We start from the raw sequence: 20,359 nt of genomic DNA on the forward strand, positions 1-20,359 counted from the left end.
ATGGCAAAAATTAATAGTAATGAGCTAATTACTATACCAGCTGCCTACAAAGAGGGGTCCTGTAGGCAGACTCCTTCTGCCCATTTGCCTGCTGGTTAAACCACCACTCTAGAAATTATAAAACAAAACTTTTTTTTCCCTTTATAAACATCTATCAGCGTCACCTTTATATGGCCCACAGCACCAACACTGCCTAGCTTTTAAGTTCTCAAAATCCAGCCAGAATCTCCCCTAGCACATTATAACACATTTTACTAGCTTGAGCAGGGTAAAACACAGCCGTCTCCTCAAACGGACGGCTGCTGAGCCCCAGCAGCCTCCGCACGAGGACGGGCGCACCATCTGCGTCCCTCCCAACGTCCGAAGCCCGTTCACGACTGCCAGCCCTTTGAAAAGCCAGCCCGTTTCGCTGATTGATTCACTTTTTAATGAACTGGGAAAGCCTGTGAACTTAAACCCTGACACCTCCACCTCCCTCCCTTCCTAGCCATCCCTGCAGCAATGTAGTGATTATATTTCAAGTTATTACGGGATTAATACAGCTGCCCCCGGTGCCTCTTTCCCCTGAACTTCATCAATAAAAGTTGTGTACTACTCTTACTCCAGCTAGTTCAGTTTCTCCCTGAATCTCTCCATGTTACCTGTGGTGCGTCGGCAAAGCTGTATCGTGCCAGCCCTTCAAAGCTGCCAACACTGCTAGCGTTTAAAACCTACTTGTGTCACGGCCCTGCATAAGCTTTGCGTATTTAAGAGGACATCCTGAGCTCTGCTATGCACTGCATCAGCTCTCTAAGTGGGTAGCACATACTTAGCACTATTGAAAATAATGAAATAAGATAATCCACCAAAAAAAATTAAATAGATTGTGCCGGAGTCATCTTTCTTTGAATTCACAGTACAGCTATAAAAATATACACAGGCAAGTTCAGTAGACGGAAAAAAAAAAAAAGAAAAAAAAAGGCGGGGGGAGCAAAAGACCTGGGCCCAGCACAATCCAGTTTTTCACACACAGCATTTCTTTACATGGTACAAGCTTTAGGTTTACTTTTTTGTTGGTGTTTTAGGGTGGAGTTCCCCCCCAAGAATCCTGTTTTCTAAAAACTTAATTAAAAATGTAATTAACTGGCTTACTCTTTGGTAAGTCTGCAATTGTTTACAGAAGAATTGCCACACAAGCTGCCACCTTTGACTGTGTTAAAGCGGGAAGTTATGCTCCTGTTTACAGCTGTGCATCAATTCCTCACTATATTTAGTTTTGGTACAAGTTACATATAAAATTCTTACTGAGCTTAATGTTGCAGCAAATAACACATATAGTAAGCGAGCAGGATTTATCACTGGCTGTAATGTCGTAGTACATATTCTAAATATATACGGTGAATGATATATACACACGCACATGCAAACAAAATGGAAATACATTTAGTTTAAGAAGTGATGAATTGTGTTAACTTTCATTATTCTCATTTTGTAGCAGGAGAACGCAGATCAAGCACACGCACGAAAAGGGCGGCTGGCTGGGATCACATCCGTGAAGCAACACGCTCACCCACGAGCAGGTTAGAGAAGAAACAGCACTTTGCTACCCACAGCACAGGGATGCCTCAGGAGTGAGGGACCCGGGGTGGTTGGTGGGATACGAACAAATCCCATGGGGTCCCAAGATGCTCCCAGAAAGCATAAAACATCTATCCTGCTAAAATGTCTTCCCCAAGATGTTTTATTCAAACTTTTTTCTTAAAGAAGGAAGTGTCAATTTTCCCCTTTAAATTATTTTTCTTTTTTTTTTCCCTTTTGGTCTCCCTTGTAAACACAGAGGCCAGAAGGCTGTGCTTAAATAATTCATCTACAAATTTGCAATATCTTTTTGAACTATAGCAATTAAACGGAAAATAGAAAAATCAGCTCAGCATCCTGTTTGGATGTAATTAAAGGTATAATCTGTTCCATTTGAATACTTCAGTGCTTACCCTTCTTAAAACAACAAATAAGAATAGTAGCTCATTTGCAATATGGTTTTTTTTCCAAGCCAGCTAAAAAGACTAACTGATGAAGCAAGAATAATAATTTTTAAATGTGGCATAAGCACAAAAATACCAACTACAGCTTTCGAATGATTGCTGCAGATGCCAAGTCTGATGAGACTTCAATAACAAGGGGTATAAGCTTTATGGCAAAACACTGAAGTCTTCCACTATTTGGTATCAGCGTCTTGATAGGGCTGATATAATCACCTATCAAATACATCAGTGGAATGAATATCAGAGGATATCCAAAAATATGTAAGTGGGATGCATATCAGCTCAGTCTTTTAGGGGCTGTTTGATCTTAAAGTTTTTTCTAAGAATAAAAGGCAAATACCGCATTCATTGCCCTTTTGTTTTCTATAAGCAGCTGATGATTTTACAGCACAATAAAATTAGCCTATTAATGGCTGGATTATGAGTTTTAGCTGGATTTTTTTTCCTCCTACTGGACATTTCTCCACTGCTCAAAGAAATTGAAGTCAGGTGTAAAGTTAATACCTGCCTTGTTCATTTATTCTTCTGTAAGCAATCAAGATTTCCCCAACTCACAGGGCAATCTTTTGCCTTTCGAGAATGCATATAGGCCCTGTTCTCTCAATTTAGTTTAACAAAACAACTGGCATAAGTTCAATGGAACCAATGATTATTCTGCGAGGTTATGGCGAACCACAGAAGTTGTTAGCGAAAAGCTTGCTTGTAAGATCCCCTAAGAGGAAAAGTATATGGATATTTCAAAATGTAATTAACAGCATAGTCCAACAATGTGAGCAAGAAACATCGGGCTGGTTTCGCTGCAGAGGAACCTGGCTGCACATGGGGAGCTTCTGCTCACCCAGCAGCCACTGCTCCCGTAAGAGTGAAGAACAGGATGAGCACCAGAGGGGCCCCCTTGCCATGGGCACTCTTCAAAATGTCCATTTTCTCTTCACTATTGCTGTCTAAAAAAACCACTAATGTTCCTTTGGGGCAAGAATGTCTCAAGCTTAGTTTTGGGCTCAGTGCTATGATTTGTAGGACTGTTTCAATAAAATTGTTGAGGTTTTTTCTTTTGGTTTAGTTTTTAAAAAAATAAATATTTAGCAGTGAATAAAAAAAATCTTGAAAACCAAATTTTTTTAAAAAACTTTTCTAATAATTCAAAAAAAATAAATTGGTCTTCAGGCCGAGCATTTGTAAGCTGGGATGAATATCTAACGTTGCAGGGAACAGATTTAAACAGATAAAATTATTACAAAAATGTAAGAGTGATATTGCATGTGGGAACAAAATGGCACAATGGTCTACGAGGCCTGCATTAGAACGGTGACTATGAGAGAAGTTTAAGCTCAAATTTTTCAAAAGTTACTCAGCACCTATTAAAATTTCCAGCCTTCCCGGGTGCATGTGCTTTGCTATTTGACAGCCCAGGCCCTTTTGAGGACGGGTCCTTCAGAGGCTTGAGCCCCCAGAGAGCGTCCCGCAAGCATCACCCGTTACAGGGACAGCTCTTGTTTCAGTCACTGGACTTTACATCTTTTCTGACCCAGCTAAACACATTGTGGCATGGCCTGCGCATGCCTTTCCAGTCACTAAAGTTCTGCAATTTATTGCTTTTAATACAGTAGCACTGAGAGGCCTCATTTAAAAACCAAAAAACTCCAGCCCTTTTGGTGCCAGGCCCTTGCTTGCCCTTCAGTGGCCAAGCTAGAGGTGAGCAGGGGCAAAAGAGCAATATGAGCCACCAGGCAGGACTAAGGCTTATCTCCCCAGCCACCCCCAGCCTCTCCTTCGAACTGTGTAGCCTCCTGCATGCCAAAAACATTTCTGTGACCTGAATGCTAGAACTACTATTAAAAGAAGCACAACAACAGAACTCAACTTGTTAAAAAATATGCACATGGGGCGGGGGGGGGGGGGGGGGGAGCGGGGGGGAGGGAAATAGTCCTCAACACAATTGCGTCTGTCTCCAGTGAACAGGACTTTTTTCAGGCCTTGGGCTCAGGCATACGACCAGTCTACTGCAGGTGAATGAATTACCCGCTGTCAGCTGGGCCATTTTCACCGAGGTTTAAGTGCAGGCGTTTTACCTGCCATTTGCCAGGGGCGAAGAGCCTGCGCACGCCGGGCATGTACTGCGCACACAGGCGCTTGTGTTACCCATTTGCCGCCTGACGCAGCAGTTTGTTCGGCGGCACGCGTCGACCCCAATGGGTCACACTTCAGGAGTAGGACCCAAGCCATTTCACCCCTCAAGGAATATCTCCGAGAGACGAGAACCTGTTTCTAAATGAAGCAACGCTTATCTCATGCATGCCACAGGTGTGATGTCATCCCCTCTGGCGAAGGAACGAGGATGTCTACAGCCTCCACTGTGCAAAAATGCAGGAACTAAAGTTAATGTCTCAGACTTTGTGAAAATATGGTGATAATTAAGAAATATAATTACCACTACAAAGTTAATTCCTCTTTGAGCTCTTACAAACAAGTTTTTAATTTGCACCAAAAATTTACATTTCAGATTTCAAGTCAACCACGACTGGCTAGAAGCTTGGCAGGGGGCTCGACGCGGAGGCTGGCGGGTCCTGCCGGGCTCGGGGGCCGGAGCACTGTGGCTTCCCAGGAATGTCACAGGCGACCAGTCACCAGCAAAGCCCGGGCGTGCACAGGTAAGCCTGTGAGCGGGTTGCTTTAAACTGCCTCATCTGTTGTACAAGTGTGAAAATAATAGCCCTGTCGGATAAACTTCTGCTTTTTATTAAAAAAAACCTAACAACTTATAAGGTAATTGATTGCTTTCTTCTAGCCTTTTATTAGTTGTGATTAAGGAGATATAGTAGCCCTGTTTACACAACTCCAACAAGTCAGGACCTGCAGTAGGTTATTGGCTTGCGGCCCACAACTTGCAGTCCATTCTCAACAGAATCAATCTGAAGTTGAAAACATCCCCTGTAGGAAGCGTACACATCCCTGCTTATACAGGAACAGAAAAAACCCAGTAATAACTTCAGGTCCTGTAAGTTGCAAGTTCAACTTACAGAGATCAGCCCTGACTTGTCATTGCTCTCAGCATGTTCATGATGAGATCAGAGCGCTTCACGAAGGACTCATACTTTCAACTTGACAAGGGACATAGGTGAGCGTGTTACACTTCACTGTTACTCGCAGCTCAGACTCTGCAGAAATAAATCAGGAGCTCCTCACTGTTTAACATGCAGTCAAAGCACTGCCAATCTAAAATGGCTGTTCAGTAATACTTTAATTGCAGTTTCATAGAAACAAATTGCTATTTAATTGCAATAAGCTCTTCTGTGGCTTAGCTGGACTGACAATAGGCATATACCTGGTATAAAAGTAACAAACAGCAACAACGGTTATCTGGTACTTCACGTACAGGAGGCTCAGGCAGTGAAATCAGACCTGGAACACGTAATTTCACACTGAAGAAATTTAGTACTTAAAAAAACGTATATACATAAATGTTCCGATCTCAAATTTGTTATTTTAATAGAGCTGTTCAGAACATAGATCCTTGCAAAAAGCCTTACATTTAACTACCAGCCAAAGAATTTGATAAAAAAATTAAATTAAAATGATCTTTTGAAATGCCTGGCGGTACTTGATAGCAAGTCATACTATACCAGTATGTGATTTTTTTGGTTTGGCGGGGTGTTTTTTTTTATTTGCCCTAAAATTAGATGATGCAAATTTTATCAGTGTTAACTAACAGGGAAAAAGGGAGACAAACTCAGTGTGGTTAATATTCTAAAGATGCAACTTAATTTCATAGGCTTCATTTTGGTAAGACATTCTCATTTTATATTTCATAAGATACTGCATAACCTGTTAAAATATTTAAACATAAATCATGTAGGACTGAAAAGACCGTATCTTGTTGCAAACAGAATTTGGTTTGGAAAGGCTTAATGTCCCACTGCCTGCCAGGATGCGTAAATCTCATAACGAGACAGCTGGATAGGTAAAAACATTAAACCCATTTAGAGGGCAATCTTTTTACAAAATTGTTTCATTAATAAGAGTGACAATTTATATGATTGAGACGTTTAGATGCAGTATAGACAGAGCATTTTATCCAGGTTCACGAGGATGATTTCAGATTAGTAATATTTCCTTTGATTTTTTTTTTAACAGCATTCATTTTTGAAAGTGCGGGAAGCTCTTACTGAATGATTGTTTGTACGACTCTTCAGCAGCACTAAATGCAGAGGGTGCGTTTCAGCCTCCATGTGGCAAATCCATGTGATAAAAGGTGAACAAGTACATATTCGTCCTTACAGATCTCCTAAAAAAGTGATTTTTCACGTAAGGACAAACCTAAGTGTTTCCAGTAGCCCTCTATCCACACCTACCGTCCCCATTAGAGCCTGTTTTATTGTCTGGAATGCCTCTGGTTTCAAGAAAGTATTTTACCTAAAGCAAGAATACTACTTAAATATGTTCTATTGTATATTCATAGCTCCATTAGTCCTCCTCCAATTTAGCACATCAAAGCAAAGGCTTCATCACTTGCATGTGGATTATGCTAACATGAGTGACATTTGTAATCTTATAGGTCTGCAACTTAAGAAATGCTTTTAAAGTAAGCTATTAAATAGGTAGCTGTGCTTTACAAACGAGTCATATAATAGTTTATTTAAAGCTGTTAATGAACTTCAACCTCTACATCGCTAAATGCTATACTACATTACTTACTAGAAGTTATTAGCTATCTTCTTAGCACTTCTAGGTTATATTGGACAACCAAAAGTCTGTACATGTTAGATTTAAACACTGTACCTTGAGTGCTTATACTGAAAGCATATAAAAAGATGTCTACAGTCTCACTAATACTCGAGTTCTATATTCATATGGCTTCAAGTGTCTTTTCAAAGACACTGAAGCAGCACAATTTGCAGGACTTTACCTAAAGACTTTAATGCCAGATCAAAAAGCTTAGGAACTTATGTAAAAAAATATGTAACTGCGTTTAATTGAAGTCATACATAGCTTCATTTTATTGTTTTATGTTATGCAAGTATTCTTTTGTCTTTACTGTCTGATACTTTACATTACGGCGTTTTCTTTTCTCTGTGACAGTCCTATTTTTCCTCAAGCACTGAAGTGTTAAAAGAAGAAATTCAGCAGACCTCCAATATACCAGAGGTCAAGATGTAGAATCTGAAAAAAAAATATCTGCTGTTGGTTGTTTAGCCAGACAAATCTATAAATCAGCGTTTTGTGTATCATCGGCATCACAACCAAAATAAGTCAAGCTCACTCCGTATCCAAGCACGCTGAACAGTGAACACCTTCTCAAAAAAAAAAATTTAAAAAGAAAACATAATCATGATTTATTTCAACTGTATTAGTCTCCTATAAAAGTAGTTGTTAATATTGATTTGTTATTAATTGCGGCAGAGGCACATTCTAGGTGCTTGCAGTTTCCTGACTGCAGGCACACAATGCACAGCCATAGACTCACGTTGGTGTTCTTGCTACAAACCTGAAAAGTCAGAATTTTTTTCTCAAAATTATTCTGCACAGCTCAACCGCCGCGCAGCTGATGGGAAATAAAACACTAAATGAAGTTGCTCCCTTTCTAAGCTTAGAGGCGGCTGTGTTGCTTTGGGGGGGGGTGGGGGGGAGTGGCGTATTTTTTGTTTGTTTGCTTTCAGAGAAGAGATGATATTTGACATCAGTTCTCAGAAATAGCTCAGGAAACGTGCTCTTCTTTCCTTAAGATTATCAGTGCTGAAAAGTTAGTCTCCTACTGCAGCAAACACAACTTTATGTCGTTCAGACCAGAATAGCTATTGTATTCCTTTTTATGAATACTCAATTCTAGTGCTCAGCATGAGGTACAGACCTTTTGCTGGATTTTTATGTCATTATTCTTTGACCTCTTGTGGTACATGCGTGCACTCTCATGCTTGCACACTCACAGACACATGCACACCCTTAACACATGGTTCTGCGGAAAGGAACCGGATAGAAAGAGACCACAATACCTATACGAGTACCATAATTCACTGCAGTACGGATTATAATATACTTGCTATTACCAGAATTAAGAATCTCAATGAAAAATAAAGATCATTTTGAAGTAGTGCTCTGTATCCCTGCCAAAAGTAACACAGTTAAGTAGTTTAACAGATTCTTTACTGGCATAAGACAAAAAAAAACCCATCCAAACCAAAAAGCTACTGTTAAAGATAATTGACAATTAAGGTAATGACTTTGTAAGACATAGTTTCAGAATAATGCAGTTTTGGGAAAAAAAAAAAAAAAGAAAGCAAAGCTTCTAAAACCCATACTCAATTCAGTGTTGTTTTACTTTTTTATTATTTAAATACACCATACTAGAGCAAATGTCTCTGAAAATATCACAAATAAAAGATTTTTCTTCATTCAGCAAATTAGAAGTAGGTGAAAATTTCTACACAGTAGCTGCTATGAGCCTGACTTTTTTTTTTTCTTTTTTCTTTTTTTTTGTTTGCCATGGGAAGTAGCAACATTAGGACAAAAACACTTACATGCATACATACATTGTATTTTACAGAGATACAATAAAAGTGTTTGTGATAGAATATCACAAAAGCCACATCTTTATCTCATGTTCAGTTTGATTGAAACACATTTCCTTACAACACTTAAATATACAAAGAGCAAATAGAATGTTGTTAAGGTAAAACACAGGGTACAAACTGGCCAGTGCCCTGCTAATTGTTAATGAGGGTAGAAAGCAGATTTCAATGCTTCTTTTAATTAGCTTCATTAGTCATCTTCCCCCCCCCACCCCCCCTCCCCCCAAGATGTCCTCCGGTGGATCTTTTTTCATTTTCTCTACAGTCTCCCATTAGCCCAGGTTCATGGAGTCCTTAATGTTCATATTCAGTCATTTTAATACACCAATAAATGCGGGAAGGGCAATCAAGAATAAAGAAGGTGCAATGGTATGGAGCTGGCATTGATGCTAGCTACAAAGGTGACTTGTCTACTTGGAGACATGGGATCCATCTGTGATGAACAAAATTTGAGATGAAGGCACGCATTCTGCATTACTCTGACCTTTTAGCAGACCTGTAAGAAATAAAAATGGGTATCTTAGCTAGAATACTAAATTTGAGATAGGAAACTACAACATGACTGCTTTTGTCTTTTCCTTATTCACTAATCTCTTTTTTATTAGATTACTTTCCAACTGTGACTTGATTAAGGCTTTCTACACTATCCATTCATACTGCTAATGTTTCAACTTCAAATGGCAAAAAGCAAACATTTTCTGCAGTTTCACTACTAAAAAGAGCAGACGGAAAAAAAAAAAAAGATGACAACAATAAATAAGTGTACTTTTGGGTAACAAATTGTACAGTGAATAAGGTGGTTTTTCTGGGCCCCTTTCAAAAGGGAAGAAACATTATGCCATGCCTTTGAAGAAGCCAGTAATATGATCTTATAATTGGAAGAAATAGTGTGTAAAGCAAATAAGAAGTACAGCCAATATCCTCCCAAGGCAACTTTGGTTAATATGCTGCATTGCACAAGAGCTAAATATAGATATTTCAGGATTTTTCCCCCCCATTTAAAATTCCTCATCTGGTGTGTTAGTTAATGTTACATAAACATTTTAATATATGAAGTCAAACATGTGCTTTCACACTGGTGTTAATGAATTGTGATAATTAAAAGTGTCTAACTCAATAAAAATCTAAACTTTCATGGATAAAACAGAAATGATCATCCATAGTCTTCAAATACAATCTGTTTGCAATTACCAAAATGAAATAATATATATTAGATTTTTATGGTTTTTAAATGACATTTTGCGCTTCCCAGGAAGTTCTTTTTTCACCCTTTCTCTAAGTTACTAAAAGCCTGAGGTCTATTAGTAACTGCAACCCCCCACTTTCAAGCTAATTAAAGTAGTAGAGGCTTGGAGGTTTAATTCCCCAGAGCTGAAGCTCAGTGTGAGAAAGGTAATTTGTCTGTCCAGAACAAAGATTAGGGAGCAGCCAGCAAGCATATTTAATAAATGAGCATCAAATATCTTCTACTATGGACACAGACAACACCAATTATGTAACTACAAGGGAATTGCTGAGTGATATGTAAACTAGGAGATTTTTAAGATCTTCTCCAGGAGGTGTAATCTAACTCATACTTTATTTAAAGTATAGAAGCTGAAGACAAGTGTTTGCTACCGACATTGCCAACTGGTGGAAAATTTACACTTTTAGTAGGTGGTAACACTGTGGCAAACAAGAAATGCTACAGGAATACTACCACTACCAAAAAAAAAGCCTAGAGAATTCTTCACAATACAGCCGCTTCACATGAAACGGCACCCAGGACATCACAAACGAAGAGTTTGTGTTCTGCAGGCAAGCAGTACCGACTTGAGAGAAAACGGGGTTTTTTTTTCAAACTACACGGCAAGCGATGGGAAGTTATAATTTACATGCGTGAATGGCCTCCAGGAGGCAAAAGGCAGGAATAGCCAACATCGCTGCATTTGCCTCCTTAGAAAGAAAAGTAAGTTTTTCAGCAAAGTTATGTCACGCAAGCCTTTCTGCCTGCACCAATCACCCACAGCTATTAACCTGTAAACTGTATTAGGACAACAGCGAGTTCCTAACGGTCACCTTCACATATGCAACAAAGAGGGGTTTAATGCTGGGAGTACGTCTCAATCTCTTCAGTTTAATAAAAAAACCTATGAATATTCTGCTACGTTTATAATTTCTAGTGGTAGAATAACCTGGAGACTGATTGATCTTTAATGTTTAATAAGGAGTATCTGTTACAGCCAAATCTGTCATAGTGGAAGAACATTTTTAATTAGTGGCCCTAAAACACACAGCCTTCTGGAAAACATCTCTGATGTAAACATCTTTAGACTGTTAAAATGCCAACATAAAAAAACACGACTCTTTTGGCACCTGCCCCTGTAGCTTCCAAACTCCAGAAACCTGGCAAATCTGTGAATTACCAACTTGCCTCCTCAGCTCTATTCCAGTTTTCTGGAGTTCAGTGCTCCGCAATTCCCCTTTGAAAATTGGTCGGAGAACTTACACCATTTTCTAGAGAGATTATTTTATAAAGAAAAAAAACCCCAAACTATAATCTCTCCCCCCGATCTCCTCACTAATACCTCTTCATCTGCCTCATCATTGACTGTAGCGATGCAGTTAACAGGCAGTGACGGGCACTAATAAAAACCTGTTCTCGCTATTTTCTCTGCATTTAGCTTCTACCAGGTGTCTACAGTCGTGAGCTCTGCAAGCTCAGTCCAATTTTACTTCTCTTTTCCATGTTCTATGTTCCTCATCATGTCTCCTGCTTTTATTGCAACTAAGTCATTTTTACGTTTTGCTATGGCATAGTAAGAAACTGATAAAACTAAATGACAATTTAGACACCTATTTGAAGTTACATTAAACTTTACATTCCTAGAAGACAAGTGGATAAACCACTCTCTCAGAATGGTAAACCTTTTACTGCAGTGTATAAAGATGAATGGCTTTACCTATATTTTGAAATGGGATACCTACAAATATTCATTTAACAGATTCACTGCTAGCCAGTCTATATTACAGATTTGTTTCATTAAAATTCACAACAGTATAAATCTATGAATCTTTAACTGTATTTGTACTTCCTTGAGAAGAGGCTGCACATTCTCCTCCAATCTTAATTATCTTTGTTCTGCCTAACTATATAGGACTTTTGTACTCAACTCTCATCACCTCGATTGATAAATTAAGTAAATAAAAGAGGTCCATGCTTTATTTTGATGTAATTACATTCACTGTATAAGACTTGAAAGAATACTTAAAATTAATCAGTAAATTTATGCACAGAAAAAAAAGCAAACACAGATATTGAAATGTAGCAACACAACAAAAAAAAATCATGGACATTTAAAACCAGTTTGTGTTTTCTTGGACATATTTCTCCACTAAGTAAAAGCACTAAAAAATATTCTGTACATTACAGAACAGATCAGCCTAGCATTTGTCCTGGATTTTTTTTTAATCTTCCAAATTCCTATTTGCGGATAAATGTTATTTTTTGTGATCCTTACAGACATTAATGAAGTTCCTATTGTAAATCTATAAAGAATTACCAACTGAAGTGTGCACTTTTTGTTTCATTGCAATAACTCAGTGCTGTGTGATTGCCTGGGTTAATGATGAAAAAGTCAAATATACTATCAGAGCTGATGGAAAAATCTATCACCAATCTGAAATTAAAATTCATCTGTGGTCAATAAGATTTAATATCCATGCAAGTGGCGCTGTAAAGAGTAAATGAATCAATGTCATCAATACATAATCAGTATGAAATATGATGTGAATAAAATTATGTGCAAGAGTCATACATTCACTCTTTTCTGGACCAGGGTGGAATGAACAGTCTCTTAACTCAAGGTTGACAGTAATTGTTACAAATTAGGCACAGCAGTTATCAAAATGCACTCACTTGCATAGCTTTAGGACTTATTAAGGAGATTAAAATAGATCTAAAACTATCTAGTTTCAGAGTTACAGGACAACTGTTGATCAGAAATATTTTTCTCTTCTTCTTCTCTATATGATTTGTACAGTCATTATTTACTCATTTAGCTAGAAACCAAGAGCTATCAACCACAGAGATACACAATCTCTAGTTGAGCTATTAGTGTTATGGAGCGATAAGAAAATAGCACTTTGGTTTTTAAATCTGAGTTCTGACATACAAAACAGACAAGAAAATACTTCTGAAAGAGTACCCCAGCATGCTTCCTCAACTAAAACCTTAATGTTAAAGTGAAATACATTGCTTTAGTTCAGGAACCTTCTCTTCACAAGACATTTATTTCCATATTAAAGGATCTAATTTTCCTCCCACAGAAACCTGCTCTCTTGTAGCCCTTAATTTCAAGAGTATAAAATAAAATACTTTTCTTTGTTAAGAGTTATATTAACGTATGCTCTCCATTTTGCTTTGTACATAAGGAGTTTGACAGCTGTACAGATGCACATGCCCAAACCAAAATAAACTGGCTCACCCTACATGTCATATTTAAGACGTTAGTATTTTCTCCCCATACCGCATGCCTAAGTTATTTAAGGTAAATTCAGTTACTTAAAGGTCTCCTTGCAGGGGAGAGGAATGTCCGCTATTAGAATGAAAAGAAATTGATCTTCATTTAACTCTAACAAAGCTTATTAGTAATTGTTGAGTATTCACCTTCTGGTCTGGCAGTAGTGGATTACTCTGAAGTGAATTCAAATGGCCATTGATGAGAGCTGTAGGTCTATCATGTTCGCAAAATAAACTGCCATTGATGTAGTGAAACCGATCTCCGGGGACCAGGCGATTCCGGCAGGTAGAGCATGTAAAACACTGGAAAAGGAAAGAGATAGCAAGTGAAACTACAGCACAAATTAAGTATGCTGCAGGTTTGAAAATTACACTTCAGAGACTGCGAGTACAGTTGAGATATGGAGCTGCTTGGTTTCTAGTATCTCCAAATATGGCATTAGTCTTACCTGTTGGGACTATGCAGTACATAACTCAAGTACAGTTTTACCGATTACGAGGGAACAAAGCTACACACTAAGGGAAGCGTTATAATATATACTCATATTTCTAGTTATTGCTTTGCATTTCCTTCATAAGCAGATGCAGATTTGTATACTAAAGAAGCAGGGCAGTACTAATCAGCTACACAAAAAAAAGAGTACACAGAAAAAACCCCTTACCTTAAGATGATAGACGTTGCCCTGTGCCCTCATGACCAGCTCGCTAGCAGGAATGGACTGTCCACAGGCACTGCAAGCACCACTATTTCCAAATAACCTGAAACAGAGGTGATGATCATGAATAATTTAATACACAGGAGGCTCTAAGCATTTTTGCGCATCACCGCAATAGTTTATTACACAACTATTTTAGACTTCTGACCCCCGTCTTCCAACTCACTTACGTGTCATAAAATGAAAAAGTATATTTTTGTGTACCAACTGGTAGCTTCACCCTACCTTGGATGTGCTTACACAGGATTTAATCAGAAATATTGACTTACACCTCTAGAAACACAAACAATTCTGTACTACACACATTTTATCAGATTACTGGGTTCATCATAAAAAAAAAAAGATACAATTCATGACTGGAGTTTAAATGCATTGTGTCCTTGAAATTATATGAAGAACTCTTTTGTACTTTAATCATATCTTGAGATATGAGTCATCAAAAGGGTTAAGAGGATTTGATTGTATATCTAAGAAGACATCATGCTCAGTGTATTGAAACTCCAGTAAACCTCCATCAGTGCAGAGTTTCCATTAGAAACTCTCTGCTATCCAGGTTGATATATAATGTGTATGGGTTAACCTTTTCAATCATGGTGTCAACACTTTAGATTTGCCTCTGCTCATCTCTTTCATCCTAACCTTCTCTCTCTCTTGATAATGAAATGCTTGCTCCAACTTCCCTCTATCTGCTCCTGAGTCCACAATTTAGATTACTTCATCTCTGCTAGCAACAAACTGAATGAAATTTCGATTTGAGCAGAAAGTAATTTACCGGGATCTGGACCCATTTGTCATCATATCTCTCTGGGTGTTTGCTGTATCACTGCAGTTTTCCTATGCAATCAAATGAGACCACAACATCTGCCATTGGGGGGGGGCACACGCAGTGGGGGGAGGGGGGAAATAGGCAGAAGAGTGGTGAAGAAAAATATATACATAATTCTTCAAATCCATTTAAAGGCACAACACATCGATTCAAAATATAATACAATAATGATTATTGAGTTCTACTTTTACAGGCTGCATTAGCTAGAATTAGAAAACCTTTATTTGCTTTTGCTTGCGTCTCTAATATACACAAATATTTGTAAAGACTACCACAATCATTTCACAGCAAAAAAGGAAACTGAACTAGCTGGCAGGGTCACAGACCCACTTTTCTGCACGATGTAAAACATAGTAATAGGATTTACAAATTAGCGTATTGGTGTCATAATAAATATTAATATTTGCATCTCCTTCCTGTCCAAATAAAGTCATAAAATTCTGTTTGTGTCAACCTAGGAGACGCATTACAACAGAATACCCGTAATCTGAATGATTGCAGTGTGCCTCTGTATAAAAATAATTGCTTTGAATTTTCAGAATCTGAGCTTGCAGAGGAGGCTTGTCATGTTCAAACTACTAATTTGCTGTCGCCACTTTATTGAAAATAGCCTGTAAGTTGTTATTAAATGTATCGACTGAACGACAGAGAGAGTAGTAAAACTGCCCCTTAAGATGGCTTTTAATAGGAAGCTGAGAAACAAATTTTGCAGCAGCATCGATTTGAAGAGTTCAATCAAAACTCCATTTCAAAACTAATTAGTCTGAGATCCACGACACATTGACACGTTCTTGCAGAATCGCAGTGGTTACAAAGGGAAAGCTGAACTAATACATTGTCAGGACCTCCAGCCAAAGGGACTAAACTGTCGGGAAACTAAGGGGCCATTATTAGGGCATCTTCTAAATCAGGACCAGTTCCGAGTGGTTACATGATGTATTGAGATTACTTGAAAAGCTTTACGATATGCGTTTTTGTTCCTCCTTTGTTACTAGAAATGAAGTTGGCACGTAGAAAAGGTGCAGGGGAAGCACCGCAAGAGGAGGCAGCAAGACACTCTTGCATTTCTAGAGCACAGATCCAAAAATCTAGGGCAAGGGGGTGGCGAGGAGGGCATCACTGGGTAGGGTGGAGGCAGAAAGGCAAAGTCCTGCAGGTGAACAGACAACGTTACTTGTCCGGGAGAATCTGAACCCACTGAGCGGCTCTCGCAACCCCCATCTAATTGCACCACCCAACCAAAAACACAGCTTTCAGAATACGGATCTTGTTGCACTACTTGTCTTCATTAAGCATTCATTTGTTATACAATTCTCTCTGACTAGAAGTGGTCGTACACTTTGAATGTCTGTGAATTCTAATAAATGGAGTCAAACTAATCCAGAGGCTTTCCACACATCTTAGGTTTTCCCTAAGCGTGTTCCCAGAACAGTTCTGTTTTGGGAAGTCACTTCAGCTGAATCATCTGCTAAAATTAAAAAAAGTTACTTGCAAAGTCAGAACACCTTTATGATGCTTTGTATTATTTACCAGGAAAATTAAGCTTATTTTTCCTTCTCTACTGTTATGAATGGTTTTGTTCTGTAATACCATTAACAGGAAAAAGGTTTTATCTTTTAAAAAAATGTTATTCCTCCTTACCAGTAAAGGAAGTCTTCCACAGTAACTCTTCTTTACTGAAAAAGTTGTTTCACATGGTTTCTGAGAGGCTGGAAAGCTAATTATCTAACCAGGGGGACTGTCCAGGACAGTATTTGATTTAAAAGGCTTGAGGCTTTAGGTGCTCAATTAAGTAGCTATCGGTCTCAGACTGGACTTTAATGGGCTCTTTTCTCTTTAACTGCAGCAATGGGTAGAGATACCCCAGGTCAGGCTAATTAAAGCCAGGGGACTCTTTAATTGTGATGACAGAATTGGTTTCAGTTTCCTCTTTGGGTCCTCAGTCCAAGAAGGTCATTAATATTTCAACATTTGGGCAATGCAATCAATCACAAACATCAAGAGGTTCCCTATACAGACAAGGCAGCTCTTCTACACTTAGAAGCATTTTACTGAGCCACCTTAAATTAACCACTGTGTGGTTCCAACACAGCATTCCCCACACCCCCAAACACACAAACGCTTTTCAGGTGGGTTTGTTGTGATTTTTTGGGGTTTTTTTTTCAGAACTTTCACAAGAGTGGGAATGAAGGCAGTAAGAAATCTTTTCAGCCCAGTTTCCCATCTTGCTGCTCAAAATTCAGTAACAGCAGAAACACATCTCTAGCAACTTACACTAACAAAATAAGGTTCCAGTTGTTTCCAAAATCGCGGGAACAGATTTAAGTGCTCCCATTCTTGCACAACACGGCACACATTTGTGCCCACAAATACATATCCAAGCCCGAGCAAAGAGAAATGCGCATCCAGATCTACTGATCCAGAAGCGATTTGGTGTTTCTGTACATTCCCTATATTTAATCTAAATTCTGCACCAGCTATATTAAATGTAACAAAGAAAGGCAACACAGAAACTACGCCTGGAGCCAAGTCCATTAAAGGTACTTCAGAATAACTAGAGACCAAGCACCTTAAAAGCACCAGAAGCTATTGATACTTAAAAGGGGGGCTGCGCATAATGGCAAGTGCTGCATTAGAGAAGGGGGAAGGAGGGAAAAAAAAAAAAAAAAACCAGCCAAATTACGCTTGGTTAATTCAGAGTAACAGATCTGCCCCCAAGTGAATTGGAGGCCTTGAATTAATTCTGTTATGACAAATCAAGATAAACGTTCCCCCTAAATTGCATGCGATTTAATTAATTTTTGAGATCCTGGTGTTTTTTTTTTCCTAGCTAATAGTTCACATGCTCCTGTGCTGTCATTGTGCTTGAGTGGGCAGACTTCAAAGTGATATTAAATAACCAACTATTAGATTTACCTAGCACGTCCTATTGGAAAAGTGCCATTTAATTACCTAGCCTGTTCAATTAAAGGGACAGCATTCCCTGCATATAGCAGCTTGCCGCTGATTACCAGGGAAATGAACTCGCCGCCTGCCGGCCCCCTCCCCGGCGCGGCGCACACTGCGGCTGCGGGCGGGCGGGCGAGGCGCCCCGCGGCCGGCTCCGGCGCGGCCCCACGCACCCGCGGAAGGGGCCGGGCGGGCTGCGTCCACGCCGCGCGGAGCGGGCGCCCGGGGAGGGGAGGGGAGGGGAGGGGAGGGGTGGATGGGCCGCGGGCGCTGCCCCTTTAAGAGGCGCCTGGGCAGCCTCTCCCCCCCCCCCCTTCCCCACCACTCCCTGCTCTCTCTTAGAGGCCAATTTTGTTAATTAAATGTTTTGTTTGCGACGCGGCTCTCATTCATTTCGGACACGTCATTCCGAGCAGATCTAAGCCAGGGACCAGATCTCATTAGATAAAACCTATCAGAACTAAGAGAAAATGGAGGAGACACTAATTAAAGCTTTTAATTGTGCGGATTCGCTGCCACGCTGCTGCTTTATCTGGCATCTTAAGGTTGGGAGGGCTGCGCTGCGCTCCCCTCCCCGCCAGCGTTGCGCGCCTGGGGAGGCAGGGGAAGGGACGGGGGGTTTCGCCTCCCTCCCTTTTCCCAGGAACCTCGTCTTCGATGAGAGCGGCTGCTGTAGCTTCACGGCTAATTTGTTGTCAGGTTTTGGGGGGGAGGGAGGGAAAGGGGAGTGTTGTGTTGTTTAAACAACAACAAAAAAACACACGCAACCTCAGACGGTTAAAAAAGCTCATTAATAAATGGCCCCGTGGTCTTGGCCGGAGGAGTCGGGTCCCTTTCACCCGGCGCCTGCTGGGCTGATCAATCCTCTCTCTCAGTTTGTTAGTCGGGTTTGGCATGTCCCCACTTACGTCTCCCATTAAGAACTGCGCCTGTGGCTCTTGCCTGGGGAAGGGAATGTGCCATCACAAAACTCCCCCCAGAAAATTTAAGGGGGAGGGAGGGGTGGCAGAGGGGAAACAGAGAGACTCGCTGCCAAATGGGTGGCATTGCCTCCGCAACCAAGTGAGGTAACTTCAAGCAAGAAAAGAGTGAGGGCCTCGCTCATGCCAGCGCAAACCAAGCCTGCAAAGTCCATTTCCAGCAGAAAAGCTCCAAGTCAAGTCAGCCCTGGCAGGGCCAGGCCATCCTACCCCACCTTGAGTGTACGGTGTCCGGTTCAAGTTTCAGCAAGCATCTGTCAGAGTTATTTTTGCAAGTCAAATTACACAGATCTAAAGAGAAGTCAGGCGATAGAACAAGGAGATCAATTCAAACCCCTCATCTGATAAAGCATCCTATTCATAATCGCCTACATTAAAATAAACGAGTATTAATTTTTGGCAACACAAAACCAGAGGACTGTGATAAGCTTGCCTGAACTTGCCTCTGGGGTACAGTGGACGCATCTTCTCTTTTTAATTAGTAGTAATCAGACGTGAGGGTTTGTTTGATGGTGTTGGTCGAGTGATGAATCTGTACTACTCAGTGCATCTTAACAGTAGTGTCAGTTTTTCCACTTCAAACGAGACTCTTTCCCTAACACCGTTCTGCTCTATTTAATTACAATTCTGCCAGGCTTAGGCTTGTTTCTTAGGATGCTGACCGAAAAGCATCATTAACCGCCCCCCCCCCCCCCCCGGCATGTGCTGATTTTCTAGCATTTCTCTCTAAAAATATCCTCAAAACTAGCAAAGCTAAGGCTCCGATTCCCGAAAGATACCGAGGGCTGTGTTTCACCCACCTAACCGAGGGAAGATGCAGCCCTGTATCAGGACAGAGGCTGCACTACCAGAGCAACCAAGTCTTAACTCTGACCTTTCAGACTATGGAGGGCTCCACGCATACGCGCACTTTCAGTATTGTCCAGATCTTCTCAAATAGAAGTCAAGTTTTACAACATAAGCAAACTTGTAGCACTTCGTGGCTGATTTTTTTTTTTTCAGAAAGAAAGAAATAAGTGGTACTTATTCTTCTCCCCATCAGGGAGAAGAAAAACCTGGGTTAACTCTTGACATTTACTGTAAATGAGAAGCCAGAAGCATTTAAACAAAACACAATTTGTTTTAACTAAGCATTTCTGTTGTGCCAGGAAGCTATGGGGCTTTTTTTGTTGTTTTTTTTAATTACTGAATGTTGAAATAGAACACCTCCTTGAAGCATTCGTGTGCATCAGTCTATCAAACCATTTACTCAAATTAAACGTGTAATCCTTCAAAATGCCTCCTTTTAAATTAATGAGTTTAAGTAGCCTGAGTTCACCTGAAAAGATCGTACAGGCACCTGACCTCATGAATTCCTTCTATTAATTATATTGGAAACTCGTTGGAAGGATACTCTGCGTAATCTTACTGTACCCCAACAGATGCGAGATTAATAAGGCTTAGTTCCCCCTACCCAAATCTGTGGCATTTAGAGCCAACAGCTTCAAAAAAGAGAGAGAGAAGAAATAAAGCCAAGAGCATATCCCTCCTCTACTGTCGCCTGCATTTTCTATAGTGGAAGTTAGGAAAAACATTGGCTCAAAGCTTCTCCCTAACACATGAAGACAAACATTATACCACTGTTTTGGGCTATAAGTAGAATCAGTGGCCCTCCAACTGACGGTTAATCAGCTCTTTCACAAGGAGAACAGAGAATGAGTCATTCTGTTTCCACTCAAAGGAGTTTAAAGGTGCTTATGTAAATATCATAATTAATCAGATACTAAAGGCAGGCATTTCATTATTTAGCACCTCTGCCAC

The 20,359-nt window shown here is 40.0% G+C and overlaps 1 protein-coding gene and 1 long non-coding RNA gene across 4 annotated transcripts in view; one reads left to right on the top strand and one right to left on the bottom strand.

Moving 5' to 3' along the window:
- LOC141747972 (uncharacterized) overlaps positions 1–7,347 on the top strand; it is a 26,782-nt gene extending 19,435 nt beyond the window's left edge. For 2 of the 3 annotated variants that reach the window (XR_012588870.1, XR_012588872.1), the window contains 3 exons: positions 1,475–1,559; positions 4,525–4,672; positions 6,156–7,347. This is a non-coding gene — a long non-coding RNA (uncharacterized LOC141747972). The remainder of the gene's footprint in view (positions 1–1,474; positions 1,560–4,524; positions 4,673–6,155) is intronic. The other variant, XR_012588871.1, reaches the window with a different exon arrangement.
- Positions 7,348–8,321: 974 nt separating this feature from the next.
- LMO4 (LIM domain only 4) overlaps positions 8,322–20,359 on the bottom strand; it is a 15,544-nt gene continuing 3,506 nt past the window's right edge. Inside the window, exons 3-5 of the mRNA XM_074599202.1 lie at positions 13,751–13,859; positions 13,236–13,391; positions 8,322–9,083 (exon numbers count right to left, since the gene is read on the bottom strand). Coding sequence (XP_074455303.1) covers positions 9,075–9,083; positions 13,236–13,391; positions 13,751–13,859 — 274 coding nt within the window. The 3' untranslated portion in view covers positions 8,322–9,074. The remainder of the gene's footprint in view (positions 9,084–13,235; positions 13,392–13,750; positions 13,860–20,359) is intronic.

This window comes from Larus michahellis, chromosome 8 (assembly GCF_964199755.1).
Source record: "Larus michahellis chromosome 8, bLarMic1.1, whole genome shotgun sequence".
NCBI lineage: Eukaryota > Metazoa > Chordata > Aves > Charadriiformes > Laridae > Larus > Larus michahellis.